Genomic DNA, 26,256 nt, shown 5'->3' on the forward strand with positions numbered 1-26,256 from the left:
TGCCACACCCAAAATCAAACTGCAATCGACTTCAAATACGACGGCGGTCTGAGCGAGCACGTTTGTCAAAATTGGCTTTGATGGCAGCGCGAACAAAGACCCAACCAGATCTGAACGCAATATGGGTGTAATTATTATAAAGTAAAAATCGAACTAAAATCGCGGCGGCAATTTACTCTAATTTCCTGTATGGCGACACGCTTGCCAGTGTGTGTATATGTGTATTTTTGCCTACATATCACATACATCATAGCATGCATCCGCCATGTATGGAAAGCAAATAAAGTAGGAAGCGGCGGCACAAGGTGCAAGAGTAATGGGCCAAAAGGTGGGAAGCCTTTTCATAGCTATGAATAAAAATGTATATAAATGCTTGTGAATGTAAAAGTATGCGCATCAATCATAAAACCTTACATATGCATTCCACATTATGTAACATAAATTCCAATATGTGGGCACCCCTACGTATACGTGATATCATATCCTTTTGCTGAAGAATTGGATGTGTTGATTGTGTTATTTGTCAGTTGCAATGCATATTATCTATATATACAAAAGCCAAAATGAAATTAACTGTATTTGTTTATGAACATACGCTCATTTGTTTATGCACATGTTCGTACACGGACATACATGTGTGCATATTAGATGTATGTATGTACGTAGGTATACATGCCAAATTCAAATTCCAAAAGCAAACCCGTTGAACCCGTTGCAAACTCAATCTGTATCTGGGCGCTGAGACTGAGATACACTTTTTACTTTTCACAGAGCTTGCCAGCAAATGTCACGTTCGGTTTTTGGGTTTTGGGTTTTGGGTTTTTGGCAGCGATTGCGACACAATGCATATGCGGCGCACACATATATGTGCAATACATATGTGCCATATGTATGTATGTATGCACATCTATGCATGAAAATAAATACACATAACTAATTCTATTCACTTGATGCTGTCATTGCCGAGAATAAATGATTTAAGGCTTTCAACTCATTTTTAAATCAGCTCAAGTGTGACTCTCAAGCACGAAGGATGGACAAATGGGTTTCTCGACCCTGACGACCCTGCACGCCTGCAGTCCGGCCATTAGATTCCACACACATCCAAGTTTCCGACACGTAATACTCCTTATCTGTTATTTATGTGTGTCCATTTGGGCTTACGCTCTAAATATCTGCATATTGCGGCAAATGCATATCAATAATTCAAATGAAAGGGAAAACACATTATTGTGTCCACCAGATACATAATACTATGAATATTTGCATTTTGCCAAAATGTTGAATTTATTAGAAAACAAAACGTTGCGAATCATATTTCACTTAACACGATCTACAAATTTTGCTAACTTTTTGGCAAATTTTCGCGCGAGGTGACATAACTGGGTCAAAATCGCGCGAATTTATCAATTCCTTTTCGGTTTCAAGCACAGTCTTGCTTATATTTATAATGCGAAATGTCTCCACACATATGGACATTTGTAAGTATGCGAGAAACATATATATATATATATATATATCTGTGTGCAGATCACATTTATACAAACATATGTTTGGCAATTTAATTAGCATTGCAAACCATTTGCGAATTTCTTGCAAAAATCAATCGCAATCTCCGACTCTGCCTCTGCCGCTGCCGCTGCCGCTGCCACGGTCTCTACCCCTTGCCTTGCTGCTGGTGAAGCAATACCCTTGTGCTTCAAATCTGGCTAATAAATTGCGTCGAGCAAACCCAACGCAAATTGCGAAACAGCTGCCGCAGCAAAAACCGCAACAACCTTGAGACCTGTCCGAGCAATGATAAACTGCTACCGTTTATGACAATTTATTTTCATTTGGCCCATTTGACGACGCCAACAGCCAACAACTGGAAGGGCGTCAGTTTCTGCCGCAATTTTTGCCTCTGCATCTGCATCAGCATCAGCATCTCCCTTTGCGCTTGCTCTGTGGACTATTTCGAGTATTTGTTTAAACTTAACTATGGCTCAATTATTTTCGACTTTCAAATTCGAATTTGTCGTTTCAGTACACCAGTAAAAAGTTGTTTGTCTTAATAATCTTTCTATTCAATAATATGCAATCCGAAAGTGTCTTGTTCATCATCATTCTCTTCTGAAATTAATCTTCATTTAAAGCTTCTGAACTGTCGATCATCTATAAATGAATGAGGATATAATATATATATCCTATATATATATCCTATATCATATATTATATATTACATTACCCAATCCAGGCATTCGATCCGCTGGCGTTCTTATACAATTTATCTCAAAAAACTTCAACGAGAACTATTCAAATGTCCATAATTTATGGAGCACAATTTCTATGGGGCCTAAAGTTTTCTATTAAACGTTAAACCTTTCCTGACAAATTATTATTACCCTCTTATAAGCGCCATGCTGAGGATATTTATCTAGCTATGGTCGGCTCAAAAAGCGATCGCGACCTTATAAGATTAAAGTAATTAGAAAACCCACAGTCGCATATCTTTATTATACCCTATTTAAGTGGATAACCTGTACCTAACAGGCCATAGAAAGAATGTCTACTTAGGTGACAGCTGCAACTGTGAAACTGCACTTAATTCTTGACTACATAAATAATTTGGGTCAAATATAATGCAGCGGCGGGCAAATCAAAATAGCCCGCAAAACACGACACAAACTAGTTAACGTGCAGCCAAAGTTGTACATAGACGCATACATAGATAAACGCGAGTAGTTGAATATACTCAAGACATGCACTCATAGCTGAATACCTGAATACTTATACTTGTAAGTATGTAAGCAAAATGGAACAGAAAACTTGTTGGGGCAAAAAGCGACAGCGGCAACCAAATGATGTTTGTGTTAACCAAAACTTTGTTGCAAATAAAGTCGACCGCAAGCCGCCGAGCTATCCATTCAGATTTAGACTCAGATTCAACCATACTACGAGTCAGAGCCAGAGCCAGAGCCAGCCTGAGTCGAGTACCAAGTCACAGTGTGACCAATTCACAGTGGTTCGAAAGCTCTTTAAACAGTTAGTCTCTGCGACTAACTAATTTATTAAAGTGCACTTATATAAGAAGATGAGATCTATGAATGTAAGAAGTTTTTTTCAGCCCTTTTTTGGCAATTCTCAATAAATAGATTAATAAATTGTTTATTAGTGTTTCATTTAAACACACGAAAACCTACGAGCTATAGATGTCTGATAAGAACGGGTATGTTAATCTAATTGGAATATGCGTGTACTCGATCTCCATAAATGAAGTCTCCTGCGGATATTGATCCCCTTGTTCCCATTGGAACAATGCAATTCAAATCGAGCCAAGAAACCCAACTCTATCGCTTAAGTTCCTAAGGAGGCCACACAAGAGAACCACAACGCCTTTTACCTGACTTTCTTGTTGGTTAAACACATATGTTAGTATGTTGGAAACTCGTATGTCAGCTTGACCTTAATGCTAAAAGCGCGAAAGGTTTTTATATCAGCTAACGCTTTTGCAATAATCTATGCACTCATAAGTTATCATTTTAGTTTTTGAACTTAACTTTCACTTGCATACATATGAAAGGCCAGATGAATTTTAATCTTAAGTAAAAAACTAAAGACTGACTTAGACTTAAGACTGACAAGTAAAAATCTAAAAAGGATTAACTTTCCAATATATGCATTTCATTGTTTTAGAAAGTTTTCAGATTGTTTATAGTTTGGATTTAAATTAAAAAAAAAAAATAAAAAAAAGGGAATAAAGAAATCTTATTAAAAAAAAAAATATATAGTTAAAATTAAATTTTTTAAATTCAGTAGACAATTGTTGATATTTTCATTGTTTACAATCCGACTGTAGAAATTACATGTGCCATAGAAAGCTTATGTAATATTGAAAAATGTTTCATTATGATATTATAAAATTCTGTAATTATTGTGAAGAGCCCAATTTTGTCAAAAATAATAACAAAATTATCTTGATAATATTCGTTTACAACTTAGGTGAAAACATAGAACATTTTCTTAAATTTAAATGAAAACTAAGTTTTTAATATTAATATAAGAACTCTTTGATAATTACATTGATTCATTATAGATTTAAAAAAGTTGTTCTAATTTTAATTAGAACAGAAATAAATAAATACATAAGACATTTGCAATTTTTGGCTAATTTGTGTCCAACGAAATTTGTCAAGGATTTTAAGCAATGAAAGACACACAAAAGCTTGGTGGAGCTCCGATTTCACAAGAGCCGCCAAAAATTCGAGATGTGGTCCACGCCCACGAATACCCCCAGACAAGACCGTGACCAGGAAGTTGGTGCGAGTTGGAGAATGTGGTTTGCTATTGTGCTAAAAAAAAAAAAAAAAAAAAAAACAGCCAAAACCTATGAAAGGCAAATACCCTTTCAATAACGACATTACAAACAAATATGTTACCAAGAGATAGTTGATCGTTCGGTTTTCGATTTTGAAAGTTTGCTGTTGGTCAATTCGGTCGGTCGAGCGCCTTTAAACATGTGTTCGGATATATGTTATGTGCTTTTAATATACAATACACCCCCATTAGATGTATGTATACAAAGTGTATTATTTTAGACACTTGTACAAAATTGTTTCTATTAAGGATTCATCAAAGATTGTTTCGGAGAGCCCAATTATAATATGTCCATAATTTTGTATAGTTTTAAAAATTTAAATTTATACGCGATTCAAAGTTTTTATGTACAATTCAATGAATCACAGCTTTGGGATATTCCAACCCAGCCCAATCAACTCTAAGCTTAAGCCCAATTATTTTCAATGCCCTACATAAAAAATGAAAGAAATACGTGTTTCAGCGCTTTAGTAAATTCCACCCGCAGCTGTGGAAATTTGGCGCAAGATTCTCAACTTTTTTGTTTATTAACGAGTCTTAAAAATCATTCTCAAGATCTTTGTCAGAATTTATTTGATACATTTTCGCAAAGCTCAATGCACTTGGATGGAAAATGCGAAAATTATGTTTTCTATGGAAGTGCAAAAGAAGATGGTGCGAGTATATTTCCATTTTCCACGAGTCTGAGCTTGGTGCAAAGCTAAAGCCACAATCTCGAATTAGATTTAAGGAACTCGAAATTGTGTTAGTGTATCTGAGTTAGAGCAAAAGCTAGTACATGGGTGGATCCGGTGCACAGACAATTGCATTACAAATTGTTGCGGCTGTCTCACAAAATATTCACATGAAACGAAAAAAGGGGGCCACAAAATATGATAATTTAAATGTATTCATGTCTGGGACTGTGACAATTGCGTAGTTAAACCAATTCAAAAGAAGTTTAACACATTACCAGCTAATTGTGGGAGAAAAGCCAAGTCTGTGTTTCCACTTCCGTTAGTATATATGCATATATGTGTACCTAGGACAGGGTCTGCAAACCGGTTAGACTGAACCGAAATTTTGGACTCTATATTTGCAATAATCCGAATCTGAAACGGACAAGTTCTATGTAGAGCAGCCGAGCCTAAGCCAGAGTCGAACCATGCTGTTTTCTTGTATATTTTCTATTATATTTTCCTTGGATAATTTATAAGTTTTCTGTACAGCATGCAAAATGGGTCGTTTCTTTTCATATTCAATCTTAAAATTATAGAATCGGGAGTTACTTGAAATATCTCATTTTTGTTTTTTATGCCTTGTTGTTTTTGGTTATTATAATAAACATTGGCCTCGAGCAGGCCAGCTTAAAATTGCAAAATAATATATAATATATATATAAGTTAATTAATTTATTTTTTTTTAATATTGCATGTGTTTGAAGTGAATCACCTTTCCGATAAGCTTTTACAGAATAATTGAATAAATAAAATCCTCGAACCCCATTTGGGAGTGTCAACAAATAAACAAAAAGCCAAGAAAAATTAACAATAAAAGAAATCTTTTAAGTTATTAGCGAATTGTTAACTTGTCGCACTGAGGCTTGAACCAAAATGTATGAGACATGGTTAAAATCGAAAACAAAAAACTTGGCAACATCAACATCCGAACCAGAAGATTTTTTGCCATGGCTTAGACATTAGAAACATAGAAAATGTGTATATAGATATGAACTAACTATTATATTCCCAATTACTAAAGAATATATTTTTTTCTATCGAAAATAACGTTCTCAGTTCTTATTTTTCGGAGACTCGACAGATTTGAAAGGTCAGCTTGTGCATAATTTTGGCAAATTGCCTAACATAAAAGTTAACGGGTGTGCCCGACATTTCATATATCAACCATATACAAATGGAAGTGTGTGTGTGTGTGTGTGTGTGTGTGTGTGTGTATAAACATGCAATACAAGTAATTTTTAATTAAGGCAGCTTGTGTATAATCAAAAACTCGAAAGCGCATTGAAAATATTGAAATGTGTATAGAAAACAGACAGACAGATACAAGAAAATATGTACACACACACACACATACACACACACATACACACACACAGATACATATCGGATGATAACCTTGAAAAGCAATCTAATTTAGATATCATTTCTTATACCATGCTGGCGCACATTCCCACCTACCTACCTAAATACATATACATATACATACATAGGTACATAACATGCAACAAATTGAAATATTCGCATATACACATGCATACATACATGCATGCACACTTCAGCAGTACAGACCGCACACACACACACACATGCACGCAAATATTTTATTATTTTCTGTCAAAAATTGGGCTCTAATAAGTTTAACGATTGAATTGATCAGCATTCCATTGAAAGGCATGCAAATTGCACATTAATTCATTGCTTGAGAGGGGTCGACTACGCGATACTCTGTAGCCTGCAATATAGTTAAGTACAAAAAAATCTCTCAAGATATTATCAGGCAGCTTGTCATATACATACTTTTCCGCTAAGTAAATAATAATAATAATATATGAATATATTTATATATTATATATTTGCATTTGCGAATCTTGGATATACCCCTTGTTCAACATTTTTTGGGTCAGGTTATTGAATGTGAAGTGTTTGGGTAAATAGCTGATAACTGTTAAATGCAAATATGGTCAACGATCGGGTTTTTGACAACTTATTTCTAATTCATATGCATTGTACATAAACATGTACATATTATGTACCAGACATTTAAGATAGACGCTGACAGGTGTGCACACATCTGAGCTTTGCTTGTTATGATTATTTTTTAATTATTTTAAATAAATAAGAAATGAAATTTAAAAACAAAAAAACAGTTGACAAACATTTCGAAATAAAGCTCATAAAGATACGTATCTTATTGTGTTGAGTATGCTCTTAGAGTCTGATCTAAATTTCGTTAAACTTGTCAGACTGAGCTAGATCTGGAGCAAATGATATGCGTAGTCGTTGTCGTCGAGTATTTTTCAACAAATGCGATAGAGTACCATGCAGATATGCAGAGAGAGACTCACTAACAGTATCTACCCTATATAGATACTCTAATGTTTGTAGAATATAATGCAAATATGTATGGGTACTTGTATATTATTGGATATACTCGTTCACAGTCCAATAACAGCTTTCAACGGGATACCCGACAAATTTACATTTGAATATATATTCAAATATCGATTGACCTCTCGAGGAGTTCACATCTTTGGGAGTATGTGATATGTTGCATATGAGTTTGCGACAATAATTATGAATGCAGTTGGATTCTACGAGTCACATTCCTATAGGTGTTAAAGATTTAAAACCGGTTCGTGCGCGAAATAGGCCTAGCGAATGAAAAACAAATGTGTCTAGACATCCACCATCCATCTACTGAGTACAATGAGTATGTGTATGTGCTTGTGTCACATTTAGACTCACCAGCATCTATGCATGAAAGACTCGAGCTTGGGCAACCAGGCTGCGTGCGAACCTGTTGCGAGTCGCAGCCTGCAATTAAAATGGCAACAGAAACCGCAGCGAACGAAAGTGCTTCTGGCGCTGCTGGTGGCAAGTGGGCCAGCTGCCAACTTGCCAATTCGCCAATTCGCCAAGTTGCCAACTTGCCAGTTAGCGATGCTGTTGCCGTTAGCAGGCAGCACATACTTATTTATAACCTAAATTGATTTGTGTTCGAGCTGCTGGTAAAGGCATAACCAGGCTAACTGGAGCACTCGCTAAACTGGATCGATTCAGCAATTCGCGGGTCGCCAAAGTCCCAAGTGCTTCCTGCTCTCGATCCGAATTAGATCGCACATATTCGTGTAGACACACTGTACCGAATTCGATTTTAATGTTTTCTTTTTCTGTTATTTTTTGTCTCTTCACATTGCCAAACAACAACGGAACATTTTTTTTTTTAAATAAAGTGTCAATTAAAAGATATATCTACCAGTTGATTTGATATGAGGCTCTTCGAGCCGCACGTCCTCACATGCGCTCTTTTTAGTTGTTTAGTTGTTTTTCTTTTTTTTTTTCATTTTTGCCGGTCTGCGGTCAGAACGGCAAGTACGTGACGCTGCCATGGCATTTGGGTCAAAATATTGGTCTTGGTTTTTAACTCGCTTGCGCAAACTATTTCATTTGATTTCGCAAGCTGGCTTTTAGATAACTGCCATGTGTAAAATCGGAATTCCTCGCGATTCGCGATTTCTAGAGGGGCACAATTCATTGACGATAATTAATTGCCAATAACACTCCAATAGAAGCTAAACCCTGCAATTAGTAATGGGCATTGGCTTTGTAATTATGTTTCACAGTTGCTTACAATCGATTGCTCAGATATTATATATGACATGTTACGCATTATTGGATCGATCTGCGACTCTATAAGGATTTTATATAAAGTTGTCTGGCTTATGATACACAATTCGAACAATTCGCTTGGTATTTTATTATAAGCAGCAGAAGAAGTCGGGTTACAGTTTCTTCATTAGCGATAAAAGAACTTACAATAATTATATTTTGAAATATAAGTCTAATATATTAGCACCAAAAGAAGTAGTCGGTTTCCCGTTTCTAATGAAAGAACATAAAATAATTATATATTGATATATTAGTCTAATAACAATGACTATTTTAGATATTTTATTATTAACAGCATTAAATATTAGTCTAATATATTAGATACTGTTTTTTACAAGCACCAAAAGGCGTTGTCGGGTTCTAGTTTCTAATGAAATAGCATATAAATATTAGACTACTTATTATATTAGATATTTTTTTTAGAAGCACCAAAAGAAGTAGTCGGTTTCCCGTTTCTAATGAAAGAACATAAAATAATTATATTTTGAAATATTAGTCTAATATATTAGATACTGTTTTTTTACAAGCACCAAAAGGCGTTGTCGGGTTCTAGTTTCTAATGAAATAGCATATGAATATTAGACTATTATATTAGATATTTTTTTTACAAGCACCAAAAGAAGTAGTCGGTTTCCCGTTTCTAATGAAAGAACATAAAATAATTATATATTGATATATTAGTCTAATAATATGCATGCACTTGAATATTTTAGATATTTTATTATTAACAGCAGGGGAAGAAGTCGAGTTGTAGTTTCTAATGAAAGAGCATAAACTAATTATATTTTGAAATATTAGTCTAATATATTAGATACTGTTATTTACAAGCACCAAAAGGCGTTGTCGGGTTCTAGTTTCTAATGAAATAGCATATAAATATTAGACTATTATATTAGATATTTTTTTTACAAGCACCAAAAGAAGTAGTCGGTTTCCCGTTTCTAATGAAAGAACATAAAATAATTACATATTGATATATTAGTCTAATAATATGCATGCACATGAATATTTTAGACTCGACGTTTGAACCGATTCGAGTCAAGTCGAATGAGCTAGTTGATTTACAAATCGCATACAGCTCAATGCCATAACATTCTGAGAGCTTGCATTCCTACAAACCTGAACATACTTAGTACCCCTTAATTGAACATGGCACCACGACACTTGGCCAAACGCTAGTTATTGGCCAGTCGGACAGCTTGACATGAAACTACGCTTCGGTCCCTGCCCCCAATATGGATATCAATTTTCTGAGATTTGTGACACGTAATGCAAATGAGGAAAAACAGTCAAAAGCACTTGCCAGCTGTAACTTTGATTGGATCGATTATAGCCGAAATGCGCATTTATCCTTGCCATTATTTTTGTAATTTCACTTTCGGCAGAAAATTACAAGAGTGTGGAAACTCGCATTCGGCTGTTGTATATATGTATATATAATTTTCCCATCGCATAGCTGCGCGGCGGCGGCAAAAGAAAATTAGAAAATTTGATTTGTACGCGTGCCGTGCCTGAGTTCGATCCGACAGCAAAAATTAAAAAAACAAAAAATAATTATACAACACATACTAAGTATATGAAACAATGCACAATAGTTTTTGAAAACATTTTTGATTTGGAAAGATCAAAAGTAGCTCGCGTCACGAAACGGGCTCAAATCCGGTTTGGCTCAAATAAAAATAAATTCAACTTGTGATTGAAATTTAATTCAAAATTATATTATCGCAATAATTTGAAATCAAATTAACTCACATTGTCATCTATAATTAGGTTCAAAAAGTTGGATTTTCGTTCAATTTAAATATTAATGTTACTTTTTTTATTGCATAAACATTCTAAAAAAAAGAAAAAAACCCAAATCGTAATATATTTTTTAATTTAATGCTATAAATATTCATACCAACCATTATTTTTGCTCGTTTATTCAGTTATATTCAACATAACGTAAATGACGCTCATGAGTTTTTGTTGTATATTTTATTACTTATATTTTACCAGGGCCAAGGAGTACGCCCCTCGCAAGCTTAAACAAATGCAAGCACAGGTAAATGGGCATTAGAAAAAGACATTTCGCAGGAAGAAATGAGACAACGAAAATCGAAAGAGGAGTGAAAGGTAAAAATGTTGTCTGGAGCATTTGGCAAAATGTAAATAATGTTTATGAACAAAATGTAAAAAGAAAAGAAATCAGACACTTTCTTGAGCAAATCTTATAATTTTAAAGACACAAAAGATCTTTCATTTCCCTTTTACACACGCTAGCCAATTAAATGCAGAAAGACATAAAAACCTAATTCGGCTAAAGTGGAAAAAGCATCGAAAATTGTGAAATCTGTTAGGTACAAGAGTGGATCGGCCGCATCAACAACAGTTAACAATCCAAGCCACAAAATCAACATGAAACTGAAATTAAATGCTCATAAAAAGCCAACGCAATGAGACCGTAACAATTTTCCCCTTTCCCCTTCGTTCGCGCCGCTGCCCCCGCGACCACGACCGCAGCCGTTGCTGCTGCTGCTGCTGCTGCTGCTGGCGTCTCTGTCGCGCTGCGCCGCAATGAGCTGCGTTCGTCTTTTCAATGTTCTCAGGGCTAACTCAATTCTTGAGCGGAGCGAAGGCAGGAAGTAAAGCAATGCGAAATTGAGCTTTTGATCAAAGTGTAACCAGAGTCTGTATTAAATATTTGCTCGCTCGTGCGGCGATAAATGCCAATGCAAAGTGTGGCTGCTTAATCTGAAGATCCCCCCCCCCCCTCACACACTACCACAAGAGCCGAAAAATGTGAGCAAATTATGGAGGTGTGTGTGTGCTTCAGGTTCAAAAGGAAGAACAATGAAATGTAATTAACAACGCTTTACGCCAAACGCATTAATTAGGTGTGTGTGTGTGTGTGTGTGTGCTGTCTATGCATCTGCATGGCTATACATACATATATGAATGCATTTGGAATGTCAATGCGAGCGTCGTGTTGGTTGCCGTAGACGCTTCAAATGTTTCTGACATTTTCACATAGCCGTAATTAACTGCAACGTCTAGTTTGTTGCATGCAGCCAACATTGTTGTTGTTTTTGCTTTGAGCTGTGACTGTTGCAGCTTTTAATTTCATTGTTTTTGCATGGTCGTTGAACGTTGTGGTGGCAGTTTCGCTATCTCTCGCTCTATGCGACTAATTGCCATGCGTTGGCATCGCCATTGTTTTTTATTATTTATTTCATTTTCTTCGTTTTGGCTTTTTCTGCTGTATATGTATGTGTATGTATCTATTTTTTGGCGCAATTTTGTGCACGTGAATGGAACACCGGCCACCGGCACGGTACAATGCAATTGCCAATCGCATACGAAACAGCGAAACAATGAGTTGCACATGCATTCATACATACACATATATGTATGTGTGTGTGTGTTTAGTCATGTAGCTGTAAAGGTTTGCTTGTTGCTGGCGACCACGATGCGGAAGACAACTGGCCATATTCCAAAAGGCAGTTGGTCACCAAGTGAAAGGCACTCCTGAACCACTCTATAGATTAGGTCCGTATACCCACAGGCCCACATATTTAGCGTGTGACAATAACTGTAAAGCTGTAAAGCCTGTGGCCAGCGCCAAACGCGTCTTCATTAATGATGTGTCGTCGGCGAATGGCCCTGAACTTGAATCGCATTGTCGTCAGAGAGGCTAATGAAATCCACCTAGCTGATTAACAAGCCAAACGAGCCTACACATACATGCGCACACAGATGTATATATTTCCATATACGATCTGACAAGTTCGATGCACGCGAAGCTTAAGCAAACGCTATACAAAAGAAACACGACAGCGAGATGCTCGACGAGCCCAACAATTCACGTATTAATGGGCAAACTAATCCCCACACACATCGCCCAGTTTGGCGACAGCCGTGACCGCTCAAATGTCTGTTAGACGCATAACTGTAATCTGCTTGCGAGAGAGAAGCCCATTCACAGCTACTACTATATCAATGAATGAAAATTGTGAATCACATGCACATGTACACACACACACATGTTTTGTACATATGTATATGCAAATTGATCGTCGGTTTTCTTAGTTCACAATCAACCAATTTATGGCGGACCTCCGTCTCTTATAATCATTAACAGTGTGCTACTCATCCTCATTTACATGCTGATGGGACTGTAATGTGAACAAAAGTTTGTTGCTCAAGTCTCTTATATTGTCTGTTGCTTTGAGCGAGAGCTTTGATTTTCCACACAAAAAGACTTATATGCTTTGTAAGAGAAATGTAAACAGTTACGTTTATGTAATGTGCCTAATTCTCAATAGGTTCCTTTTACATTTTTTTTTATTTATGCATGACCATTCACGTCGGCTACAAAATTCAACATTTATGGAAGCACAATCAACATTTTACGGCTAAAGCTTTAAAATTGAGAAACTAGTTTACTTAAAAATATACCTTATCGGAACAGCTGCTGATACTGATCAAGAATATGTATACTTTATGGGGTTGATGATGTCTCTTCTTAAGATTTCTTGACAACATTACCCTATATTCTAATTCCTTTTACCTTAGACAGACGTGAGGCATAAGTTTTGCTATCTAACAATGATACGAAATCGCATAAGACTCTTATTATTTGATTAATATAAATAAATTCATGTTAGCCAATTTTTGATTAAACCATGCGAAATTCTAGTAGAGACTCGTAGAGTTAATGCCAAAAGTCGAAGGCTTGTGTCTTTATCTTCTAAGATATCAAGCTTTGAATTTCGGTATTGTTTTTATCAACTTGCAGAGCTCCAATTAATTGCTTTAATTAATTATTATCACCATTAATAATTCACAACAATTTGTTGCTGCACATCTTGGCTTGGAAATTGTTGGTCTTAACCTGATAAACCAATTGCCGCTCGAAGTACATTTTTCTCTCATGTACATTCTTTCAATATAAAACTTCACATTCCAATAGACACCTGACCGCGCCCTTTATACACCTTTATCCATGCATGCGTGTGCCGTCGAGGTCAACAAATTTCAAATGCTGGGCGGGCAAAATCCTCCGGTATATGGAACACCTGAAAAGCACAACACAATCCGCTTTGGCTGTCGCGCGCAAATGAAACGGAAGGCCGTGGCTTTCAATTAGCCTACTTATTTATAAAAGCAAGCCATCAGCTACAATATGACGTTGCCCTTCTAATCGCAATGGCAGCCGCAGGTTTTCAATTCGGGTTATCTGCATGAGTTGCTCGTATGAGGGGCGATTTCCTGCATGATATAAGTATGTCCATTGATCGATGAAATTCTTTAGAGTTTCCAACTGAGCGTATTTGTGGGCGTGCCGCTTGAAATGGGCGTAGCCTAGAGTGATAAACCTAAAAGGTAGATTTCGTAATTATAAGTCATAATTGGCCTGGCATCAGTGGAAAGTTAACAAGCTGTAATTCCAAATTGAACAATGACACAACACTTACCATAACAAAGCCGACAGCGACAACGTCAACCACATCAAAGAAATGAAAAAGAAATAAAATCGCACATGTTTCATAACCCCCCCTCTCCGGTTGGAGAGTCGTAAAGGTTTTGTAAGTTAATTCCACGGAGTTGAACAGACAATTGGCTAAGTTCATGAAAATTTGCCACAGACTCTCCCACGGCTGAAGCCCTACTCTAACCTGACAATGCCTTAAGACCGCGACGTCGAAAATTCCTTAAAAGTCCCTCTGATATTCTCATGAGCTTAATTTAGACCACAAGTGGACCTCATTTACATATTTCAAGCTAAGAAAATCATTTATAGCGCCAGAAGGGGGAGTACAACAAATTCGACACTAGAAAATCCATTTAAGATAGTTTATCATAAGTTTTTTTTTTAATAGAAAAGTGAAGGCGAATGTGGAATTATTCTTGGTACGGCAAGTCTCTCTTTATCTGAGCCTTGGCTCAGGGTTATTGGGAACGTGACTGTTTCAATCTAGACCATTTGGTAAATGGTATGAGGTGGGCGTGTGTCTTGAGCGTTTGTTTAAAGGGCGTTACGCCCACAATGGGCGGCTTGGCTAAATGACTCATGCACCATACAAAATTTGAGCGCGGCTTTGCAGCGAGCCAAAGTGAAAGTTCGTTTCTGGGCGCTGGACAGAGCCGCAAGAAGCCGAACAGGCAAGAAGTCAGGGGGGCGACACCAACCCGTCGTGACCTTGCCTGTGTGCTGTCCTAATAAGTAATAACAGTAAGAGTAAGAGCAGTAACAACAACAATAATAATAATAATAACAATGCTAATAATAGTAATGTTGATGGTAGATGGTAATAATAAATAGTAATAATAATTGTAATACCAAGACAGTTAAAACAAAAACCAGTTAATAGGCAACAACTTCGACGGCGATTGCGCAACGCGCTGGCATTACGAGCACAATTAAATTACGACCGCAACCTATGCCGCCAATTGGCTGGAACGCGAGCGCATTTCACATGAAATAGCCAACTGGCCGTAACCCCAAAATATTTTCAGTTCAGCTCGCGAAAGTCAAATCCAATTCACATTATCGCTAATAACAAAATTTGCCACCCCAAGTGGGGGGCTACTTCCTCTAACTAGGCTCCCGTCTTTCTCAAACAAATTTGGCCTAATGAATACTTAACCCCTGGACGCGATAATTTTGGAGAAAAACAAAACGAGATGAATTGTCTGTCCGATTAACTTTCACTTGCCAGCTTACAAATCTATTAAGATTTATGAGTGTTCCACAAGCTTATATTGTTGTATTTTGAGGTCCGGTCTGTCTTGAATGTACGCCTGTTCCGCTCACAAAATAAAATGAAATGAAATGAAATGAAATGTATTTAAAAGTAAGGCAGTGAGCCAGTGCGTAGCTCTGACAATGACAAGGGAAGGGGCGGAGCAGGTCACGGCCAGCATGGAAATTCACTAGCCGATCTCCCTACATTCAATTTTTGTGCCCGCATTTCATATGAATGTCCGACTATGAAAGTGAACATGAAATTTAAGACCGGCACACGCAGTACTCGTACTTCCACCAAAGCGGCTGATATGTAATTAATGTCACATCACCTGAATATGAACAACATTTCATTTCATTTATGCAATCAACCAAGTGCCACAACTCAGCCAGAAGTTCGCTAATAACTAAATTGTCGGTATGCCTCGACTTAAGGAACCCCGCACCCTGCACACCTTCCAGCTTTACTCTACACCAGAGTCTACATACTACATTTGGCTTATTTAGTTTTGATAAAGTACGATATGTGCTCAACTTACTGATCGATATTTATCGATGGCGTGGAAACCGAAACAAGCTATAGATCATTTGAAAGAAACAATTGATTTATGCGGGCCTTAAATGAGCCTATTTACTAAATTTCAAGTTCCCAGCTACATATATTATATATATTCTTTATATGGTCGGAGCTGCTTCCGTCTGCCCCTACATATACATAAGAAATATGTATAGACAATTAAGGAAGGGTATAATTTCAAAGGGTATAATATCAATTAATAGAACCGTTCTAATGTGAGCTTTCGGTTACAACTCTGAGTACAATAGTTCATTCGTTTAGAAGGAGTTCAATGGAAGGACTTCAATCTGCACACACATGTAAAGAAAAATAATAGATTTTGTGTATCTAACATGCATATGTAACATATTTATATAAATGCATAATTTGCTTATATGATTTAGAAGTATTTCATAAGGTACTCTTATATGCATAGTAATGTATTTGATGGTTTTATCAACTCAATCTATCTGGAAACAGATAGGCTGCTGCTGTTTATTTCTGCTGCGATTTGCCCCTCATACCACCCCCCCCCCCCCCCCCCCCCCCCGGCGTTTCGGTGCACTTCCATAAAAGTTGGCAAGACGGATTTTGCTACGACTTTGTGTAATTGCTCGAAGTCGGTGCTGAGCTAATTAATTTATTGCTCCATTGCCTGAGAGCGCGAGTTGCTGCTGCTTTAGTGTCGCCAATTATCCAAGAGTTGAGTTTTCGGTTCCATTGTGAAAGTGAGGCAAAATCAGCTCGAGATATCAGCCAGTCGCAATGACTGCGAGTGACTAAATCTGATTGCCAACGCGTGCATATGTGTACATATGCACATGCTACAGGTGTATACTTGCAGGTGTGTACAGCGACAATTGCAACTGTGTGTGCTTGTTTCTGCGGGTTTGTTGTTGCCACCTGATGACAACTAGCACCGCAAAAGCACAGCAAGCTGCAATAGTAAAACGTTAATCAATTTCAGGCAGTTTGCCAGGGTATCCACAAACGAATAAATAGAGATCGTTAATGCCGTCGACTTGGCTCTGTTTTTGATCATTATGCCCTACACACACACACACACACACACACACACACACACAGGTGCATAAATAAATGTATTTTCGCTTTTTCGCACAGCTCTCTCGACAGTTAGCGTGAAAAGTGAAACGGTCAAGAAAAAAGAAATACATGCACATGTACATATACAGGCACACACATTATCATATTTATGCATTTATTGACCCTTGTAAATAAAGTCTAAGTTGGGGGAAGCCGAGAAAATATGTTCAGCAGGGCGAAAAACGCTTAAAATCAAATGTACTCCTTTCCACTTGCTGAACAGAGTATGCAAATAAATGAGGTTTCCCAACGAGCATTTTGCTAGAGAGTTTCATTTGGGATGCATATATTTCATTACATTTCATTTTGATTTTCCGAAAAGTGTGATGTTTGAAAAGAAATGTGAGCTTTAGTCTTCATCCTCCCAATCTTAGTGCCTTATTTCCATGGATTTTCCATGAAGTATAAAATAACCAACTAGCCTAAAAAGACAAAAATGTTTATAAAAAACCTCTGTATTTACTGATGTATTTTGACAAACAGAGTAGAGTATCTCGTAACCTGGCATTCCGTTCTCGGCCCAAGCACTTTCACTTGTTTTTTTAATGTTTCCAGTCGTTAATATGAGGTTACCCAAGTTCTATACGCGAGCTACTGCTGCAAACATATACACATATATATAGATAGACAGCGCAACGGTTAAAAGTAATTTTCACGGAATAATTTACATAATCATAAAATTGACGATTGCTCGGGCGTTGCTACAAATGTAATTCGAGCCAAGGTTGCGGCTGCAATAGATTTGAGCCCGAATTCCATTAAAACAAATGAGCCCAACTTGATTGGACCATAACAGGAAAGTAGCACGACCTTAGGTATATCACAGAAAAAAGGTAAATGTTAAATACCTAACAGTGTATTATCATAAGTCGAAAGGTTCTTTCAGTGTATTAACTAACGAATGCTAAATACAACGGATAATCAATCTACTTTTCAAGCAATAAATCCGCTAATCTCAGAAAGATATGTATATTTTTTAGGCAGATATATTTATTTTGATTTATGTATGGTCTTCCTAACTATTCAATGTATCAAATTATACAAATTAAAAATAAATAAATAAAATTAAAAGCCTAATAATAATAGTCGTAGGCAATGCACATTTCACAAACAACATGTAGGCCATGCAACAATTGTTTGCACACCCACGTTAGTTTGAGGTCTGCCACATTTGGCCAATGCCAAGCGACGGTTCTGTGCTCTGGCTCGTTGGGGCCGGAAAAGTCATTAAGAGCATATTTTGGAAGGCGCTGTGACCTTGCATTGAAAATATTTCACACCATTTCGGCACCAAAGTTCTATGCTAATGCTATTTACAACACTGGCGAATTCTTAACTTGATTATAATACTAATTTGGAAATAACTGTGTGTGCTTGGAATTATTTAGTTAACGTTCTCTCGATATCCATTTTGGACTTCAACTTGTCCGCGAACATTTGTGGAAACATGTTGCGACAATAATTATTTCTGTTCCTTTTTTAAGATCAAGGAAAGAATTTAAATGTCGCTGTTAGAAAGAAAAAACTGCGATTTCATAAATTATACAAGTATTACAATCTGACTTTTAATATGAAGTTAAGCAAGGAAAATGTATTCTCGGCCTTAGAGCTGGATTGTCACGGTGAGCATTTCCAGGTCTTAAAAAATATCAAGTAATCAGATAATATTGTCAACTTTGTTCATTTTCATCAAAACGAGACTTTAAATATAACAAAAAAAGAGAACAGTTGGCTTGGGCCGCGATAATTTTTATAATTCACGACTCTACCCACCGTGTCTTGCGTTGCAAATGACAAGACTTAGCCACAATAGATGTGGGTTAATGTATTTGCACAGTTAGCTGCTTGCAGGCTATTTATAAGAAACCACGAATCTGTAAGACAATTAATTTTTAGTTCTTAAAGCCCCAGAGACAAACAGAAATCAACGAGTTGACAAGTTGCGAGTCAAATGGTCAGCAGCTGGTCAACTCCAACAAAATCGTGAGATCCGATCAGTTTATCTCTCTTTGAATGAACAGTTGTATGTTTATATGAAAATAACTAAACTAAAATTTGTTAGCTGTAGAGGTAGGGCATTCTTTACAAATATAACCACATCAATTAATTGCTTGCCTAAAAAGCAGATCACGTACGAAGCAATTACGCGGCAGAAAAAGTTCGTTGCCTAAATCATTTGTTTCAAAGCGAATTGTATGCAGTGAGAGCGTATACGAGGGCTTGGGGGTGTATCAGGCAATACAAAGTTATTATTATATTATTATTATTGAAATGTTCTCTTTTGTTTCGTGCCTTTTGTCAACTATTTGGGGATTATAATAATGGTATTGCCCGATTGTAGGCACACACAATTCCTTTGTAATTTTCTACATACAAGTGCCAGATAAAATATATTTCGTCATATATATGTGCGCACACATATGACACTGGTATATAAACGTAAAAAACAAAAACAATAAAATCAAAATCACAGGCACTTATTGGCATTAAAAGTTTTTGCCAATGGGTTTTGCTTCTAGTCAAAGCAAACACAAGAGTTTTGCACTTAATTAGTTACTCGAATCGCTCACCTCGCGGCATTGCGTCATCGTTGAGCTGATTGAACTCTTGCGATTGCATAAAGCCAAGCAGAGAAAAACCAACAACATACACAGAAACAGAAACAGAAACAGAAACTGAAACTGTGGCCAATTTGCACTTAATTTAAAATGTAGCTGGGCACGATTTTTATGAAGTACTGGGCCCCCAAACCGAGTTTGAAAAAATTAATTGAAAATCACCAAGTTCAGAAATGAACAAAAACGTATTTATTAACCAATTGTTTGTGTCTTTTGTTATATATTTCTTTCTCTCTCTCTCTCTATTTATTTATTTATTTGACTTTGTTGTACTTTTGCAGACAAACAACCGGATCAAACATCGGCCGGCTCCTACTGGCAGCAGCATGTGGCCACACCCAGCAGCTCGACGCCCTTCGACTCGCCCTTCTTTTCAGCGACGCATGGCCTTGTGCAGACGCACCCTTCACTGGGCGCTGGTATTCCACGTCCGGTGCCCCTTAGCAGCAATACTCTGGGCAGTGGAGCCCCGGCCAATAGCAACCCATCCTTGACCGCCGGCAGCGGTTATCTCAACTCGCGCGGCACACTGCCCAGCTCCGCACGGTATCCGCCAAAGATTAGCGGCACCGTTGTTGAGCCCAATCCCAAATCGCCCTTCCGCCATCTGGACTTCTCTACAAGTGCCACCGCCGAGCTGCGTCGTAATCCAGCCCTGTCCGCCCCAGATGAGTGCGCGCGCGCATGTCGCGAGGGCGAGCCGCCCAGGATCTGCTACTATCACTTCACGCTGGAGTACTACACCGTGCTGGGAGCGTAAGTACTCACACAATCACCGAGACTAGTAAAACCCGATCATATGCATCCATAATATATACATACATACATGTGCATGCTGGTGTGTAAAAAATATAATTTGAAAGTCTGACGATTACCTGACGGTTCATAAACCAGAAATCCAATCAAGGCTTGAAAAAAAAAGAAAATAAAAGAAAAGAAAAGGCAGTCTCGTTGCAGTTAATATCTTTGGTACCAAAATTATAACATTAACATTTTGGTACAATCAATGGAGGTTCAGGTCAGGGAAAATACAAAAACACGCAGACAATTAAAAATGCGTATTTGTCTACAAATCCAAGTCAATTTAAAGCACCAGGAAAAAAGCAACTTCATAAAAAACCTCCAAGCTGTCAGCACACACCATCGGCCATAGCCCAGAGACAGAGACACACACATTAGATACATACACTTGATTCCCACGCCATAAGTGCTGTATTTCCATAATATGCCAGACAAAGAGCCGGGCACGCTGCAAAAATAAAGCAAATGCTGAACTGAACGATATGCACTCGCCGCAGCGCAAGTGTAAATATTCAATAGCTCCGGTTACGGGCTCCAGCTGTTGGCCCAGAGTTCTCAGGCTGAAAAGCCACAACGCTATGTGTACGATCCGTAGAGCCAGCTTTTTGCAAAAAGCACAGTTGTGGACAGTTCGATAACCTCGCTAGCTAAGATTGTTTTTACTTGCATAGAACAGGTTTCCATGAGTTTCCTTATGTTAGCTGTCCGGTTGGAAACGCACGCACAATATACATTATCAACTATTCAGAGATTAGAATGCATTTGTAATCCTTCAAAACGTTGCACTTGCACAGATCCAGTCCGATCCAGTTTTGCTGTTTTATGTAACCAGATTTATTTATTTATTTAATTTATATTATTTATTTTATTTATTTATTAAGCATCACACATCCCAAAATCAGACTTGTCCATGCAATGAAGTTTCTTCCATAGTGCCGTTTCCTTCACTTAATTTTCCCTTTCTTACAGTGCCTGCCAGGTGTGCACGCCGAACGCCACGAACACCGTTTGGAGTCACTGTCAGTGCGTTTTGGCCGATGGTGTTGAGCGTGGCATACTGACGGCAAACCGAATGATACCGGGCCCCAGTATACAGGTGTGCGAGAACGATAAGGTTGTCATTGATGTGGAGAACCACATGGAGGGCATGGAGGTAACCATTCACTGGCATGGCATCTGGCAGCGCGGCTCGCAGTACTACGATGGTGTGCCCTTCGTCACGCAGTGCCCCATTCAGCAGGGCAACACGTTCCGGTACCAATGGACGGGCAATGCGGGCACCCATTTCTGGCACTCGCACACTGGACTACAGAAGCTTGATGGTCTCTACGGCAGCGTTGTGGTGCGGCAGCCTCCTTCGCGCGATCCCAACTCCCACCTGTACGACTTCGATCTGACCACGCACATAATGCTCATTAGCGACTGGTTGCATGAGGATGCGGCAGAGCGGTATCCGGGACGCCTGGCCGTGAACACCGGCCAAGATCCGGAATCCATGCTGATCAACGGCAAAGGCCAGTTCCGTGATCCCAACACTGGTTTCATGACAAACACGCCGCTCGAAATATTCACCATTACACCCGGCCGGCGCTATCGGTTCCGCATGATCAACGCCTTCGCCTCGGTTTGCCCAGCGCAGGTGACCATCGAAGGCCACGGCATGACAGTAATTGCAACTGACGGCGAGTCAGTGCATCCGGTCAACGTCAACACAATCATCTCCTTTTCAGGTAAGTCCCTCAAATAAGATATGCACCTGCAGAGCACCAAATAACCATTGGGTATAGGCGAGCGCTATGACTTTATCATCACGGCCGATCAACCCGTGGGCGCCTACTGGATCCAGCTGCGAGGACTCGGCGAGTGCGGCATTCGTCGAGCTCAGCAGCTAGCTATCCTGCGCTACGCTAGAGGTCCCTATCAGCCAGCCTCGGCGCCTCCGACCTATGATGTCGGCATTCCGCAGGGTGTGGTAAGTTGCGCTATTCCCATTTCAATATACCTATCGATTCTAGACAATCCAACAAGAGTGCAGAGCTCGGTAATATGAGTCTTCATTGAATATGAGTCTTCATTATACTTACAGCTTAAATAGGTAATAGCCTTTCAGTTCCATTTAAAGCCATCTCGCGTGTCACGAGTTCGTAATTAGGCTCAAAGTTAATTAATTAGAACAATCATTAATGCCTGAGATTCAAAATTGTATAACTAATAGATCCTTCAAGGCATGAAATCAACGTGCATAAATTATACAAAAGATTTTAAAGCATTTCGGCATTTAGGCTTAACAATATTTAAAGTTTTACACCTGCCATATACGAGGTATATTAAAGTAGAAATATGTTCACAATTTATACCAGTTTTCTGATATTGTCAATATCGAGAGGTAGCTCAACGCATTACTCTATCATGAGTGTAAGTACAATGTATTATATATAAATAATTATTATTTTGTTGTGGATTTGTAAATACGTATGCTGTAAATATCTAGAAAATGCAAATGCAACTGCGACTCACTGTGAAAAATGGCAAATCTTAATACTTTTTTCTGTCTCTTTCAAAAACCTTACCCCCCCAAAAAAAACAAAAACCTCCACGCAATGTAACATACGACCACACAACCAATTCAAACGTGGTTATCCTGCACATGTATATATGAACACAATCCTCTTTGCATTCCGACGACTGACATTGTGACGTAAACTAACGTAATAAAAGGTCATGAACCCCCTGGACGCTCAATGTAATCGTCAACGCAACGATGCGATCTGCGTAAGTCAATTGAAAAATGCACTCGAAATCGACCGTGGAATCCTGGCTGAGAAACCGGACGTTAAGATTTTCCTGCCATTCCGTTTCTTCGTCTACCGCGCTGAGGATCTCTTCCAACCGAACACCTACAACCGATTCTTGGGTAAACACCAGAACCAAAACATACTTGATCAGCTGTGTGTGAGACTTACCCGAATAATTTCCAGTGGCTCCAACTGGCGATCATGTCATCTCGCTTATCGATGAGATATCCTATCTATCCGCGCCGGCCCCGCTCACCTCGCAGTATAATGAAATCAATCCGGAGCAGTTCTGCAATGGCGACAACCGACCGGCCGATTGTGGACCCAACTGCATGTGCACCCATAAGATCGACATACCACTCAATGCGATTGTCGAGGTCGTACTGGTGGACGAGGGTTAGTTCTTGACAGATTAATGCAAATATCGTCCTGTTGCTAACAACCCAAGCTAATTGCAGTGCAACAGCCAAACCTGTCACATCCCTTCCATTTGCACGGCTACGGATTCAGTGTGATCGGTATCGGTCGCTCGCCCGACTCGACTGTGAAGAAGATCAACCTGAAGCATGCGCTGGACCTGGACAGACGTGGTCTCCTGCACAGACAGTATAATCTGCCGCCGACAAAGGATACGATTGCGGTGCCCAACAATGGATATGTGGTGCTGCGCTTTAGAGCTGATAATCCCGGTAAATACAATTTGCAAATAGTTGTCAATTGATTATTATAATTATGGTTTATTTGGCAGGTTTCTGGCTTTTCCACTGTCATTTCCTATTCCACATCGTTATTGGCATGAATTTAATACTGCAAGTCGGCACCAATGCCGATCTGCCACCTGTGCCACCAGGTTTCCCGACATGTGGCGATCACACTCCGCCCATTCCCATTAATTAAGCTAGGCACTAATGCAACGGCTCTGACTAGAAGAAAACCGCACAAAAACAAATACTGAAAGCGATGAAGACCTGCCTACAGAACGACCAGTTTGTACAAAGTTTTAGAGACAGCACAATAAGTATGTATGTATGTATGTATGTGTATATATGTATTTGTTGTAAATTATCCCAATTAGCACAGAATCACTTGATCAAAACGTAATCACTGCCGCCTACCTGTATGATACTATTATTACCTGCCTTCCGCAAAAGCTTGCCTCTGGGTGCACATTGCTTGCGCCCTACCAAAAATTGCATCAAGCAATTATTCCCCTTCCCCTCCTGCACTCTACTTAATAATAATAAAATAATAAAAAAAAAACACGCATAGTGCACACAGATGCACTAGAGCAGACCGAGGTGCAATGAATGATATTCTGTATAAAAGTGTTAACAACAATCATAGTAGTATGATGTTTGGAGCAGCCGCCATAAATATTCCCAGAAATTCAATTTGAACTTTGGACTTAGTCTATTAATTTTTTTGTTTGTTTTTATTATCAATTAAAACACATTTGTTTTCCTGTGGCGATCCGTTTCTGATAATGTAACCGAAACATGGACTAGCTCCAATCCTCGAGTGTTTTGTAATATGTGTATGTATGTGGATGCATACGTATATGTATGTACAGAATTGATGTATGTATATTTAACTAATGTATGTATATAGGACCAATAATTCACAAGCTGGTGCCTAGTTTTATGCAAAGCTTAACTTTTCCGGTTTGAATTTGGATTAAGTTTGACTTTGTGTAAATTTTAAATACATGTAAAAATCAATTAAATGAATAAAGCTATAAAATAATTATTAATGTACATAAAATGTTTGTAAAAATCAAATATATATTATGCTTAAACTACTTACTTATGTAATGCCTAGGGTCTATTTTATGAAATACACTCTGATTGGCTTCTCCCAGTCATATTTAATACTAGCTGCAAATCAATAAAACGATACATCATGCATTTGTAATTGATAAAATAAATATGTTTGCCAGACATAAAACTTGTACATTTCCAACACAATACCATATACATATATATATATATATTTATATATATATATATAATTTTATATAAACTGGAAAATCTAGAGATTTGTATAGCTTGAATTACGATACAACCCAATTAACTGCCGTTAAATTTATATTTATTGTTTAAATCAATTTTAATAAAATATGAAAAATTAAAATAGTTACACGATTTCATTTCCATTTACACGTTCTCTCACCTTCTCGATACCCTGTACCCATAGAGCATTATTTGGAGAAAAAAAAGGTACATTGGTGCTGTACAAATATGTGAAGAGGCGGACTCGATCTCGATCCTCTTCCTACCAATCCGTCTGTGTTTCATCCGTCCGCCGGGCAGCAAATCCGGAATATGAATAAATTCTCGTATGCCTACATCAATTTTGTATGTAGGGGTCCTTGGTGTTGGTACACACGATTCCTATAAAAAATCGTTTGTATATTGAAGTTAGCAATATAAGGCCCTCAATAAATGCATACAAGCATGAATGATCCATAGCTGGATACAGGGTATCTGCTAGTCGGGACAGTCGACTAGAGCACTCTTGTTTCAATACAGTCTTTTGTATTGCCTTAGATGTATCCATTGTATGTATGTATATCAACACAATAAACAACGCAAATCAACTATTTTTTTCAGATCTGTTCTTAAACTTTCTTTAAATCACAGCAATTGCGTGCACAAGCTGATAGAATAATAAAATGCTTAGCTAATACTTATTTTTTTTTGTATAATTTAAAATTGTTCGCAGATACTCAACCCGCTGGATGCCATTTGTGATCGCAAGCGTCCCGATGCAATTTGCGTTTCGAATTTAAAGAACGCGAAAAAAGTGGATAAAAGCGTTTTGGTTGAGAGGCCCGATGTGAAAATCTTTTTGCCTTTCAGATTTTATGTTTACGAGCCGAAAACTCTCTTTATACCCAATACCTACAACAGAT

At 38.1% G+C, this 26,256-nt stretch overlaps 1 protein-coding gene across 3 annotated transcripts in view; it reads left to right on the top strand.

Moving 5' to 3' along the window:
* The window catches only part of LOC115761009 (laccase-5), a 28,882-nt gene extending 3,979 nt beyond the window's left edge, over nt 1–24,903 (top strand). The window contains exons 2-9 of one of the 3 annotated variants that reach the window (XR_004017698.1): nt 20,031–20,505; nt 21,520–22,280; nt 22,338–22,522; nt 23,269–23,464; nt 23,529–23,741; nt 23,804–24,034; nt 24,094–24,367; nt 24,426–24,903. Coding sequence is in view for 1 of the 3 variants with exons in the window: in XM_030702624.1 (XP_030558484.1) it covers nt 20,031–20,505; nt 21,520–22,280; nt 22,338–22,522; nt 23,269–23,464; nt 23,529–23,741; nt 23,804–24,034; nt 24,094–24,242 (2,210 nt within the window). In the remaining 2 variants the exon portion in view is untranslated. Of the gene's footprint in view, nt 1–20,030; nt 20,506–21,519; nt 22,281–22,337; nt 22,523–23,268; nt 23,465–23,528; nt 23,742–23,803; nt 24,035–24,093 lie in introns of all 3 variants that reach the window. The other 2 variants (XR_004017700.1, XM_030702624.1) reach the window with 2 other exon arrangements.
* Nucleotides 24,904–26,256: the final 1,353 nt, after the last annotated feature.

This window comes from Drosophila novamexicana, unplaced genomic scaffold (assembly GCF_003285875.2).
Source record: "Drosophila novamexicana strain 15010-1031.04,08,12 unplaced genomic scaffold, DnovRS2.1 tig00000008-arrow-pilon, whole genome shotgun sequence".
Classification (NCBI taxonomy): Eukaryota; Metazoa; Arthropoda; class Insecta; order Diptera; family Drosophilidae; genus Drosophila; species Drosophila novamexicana.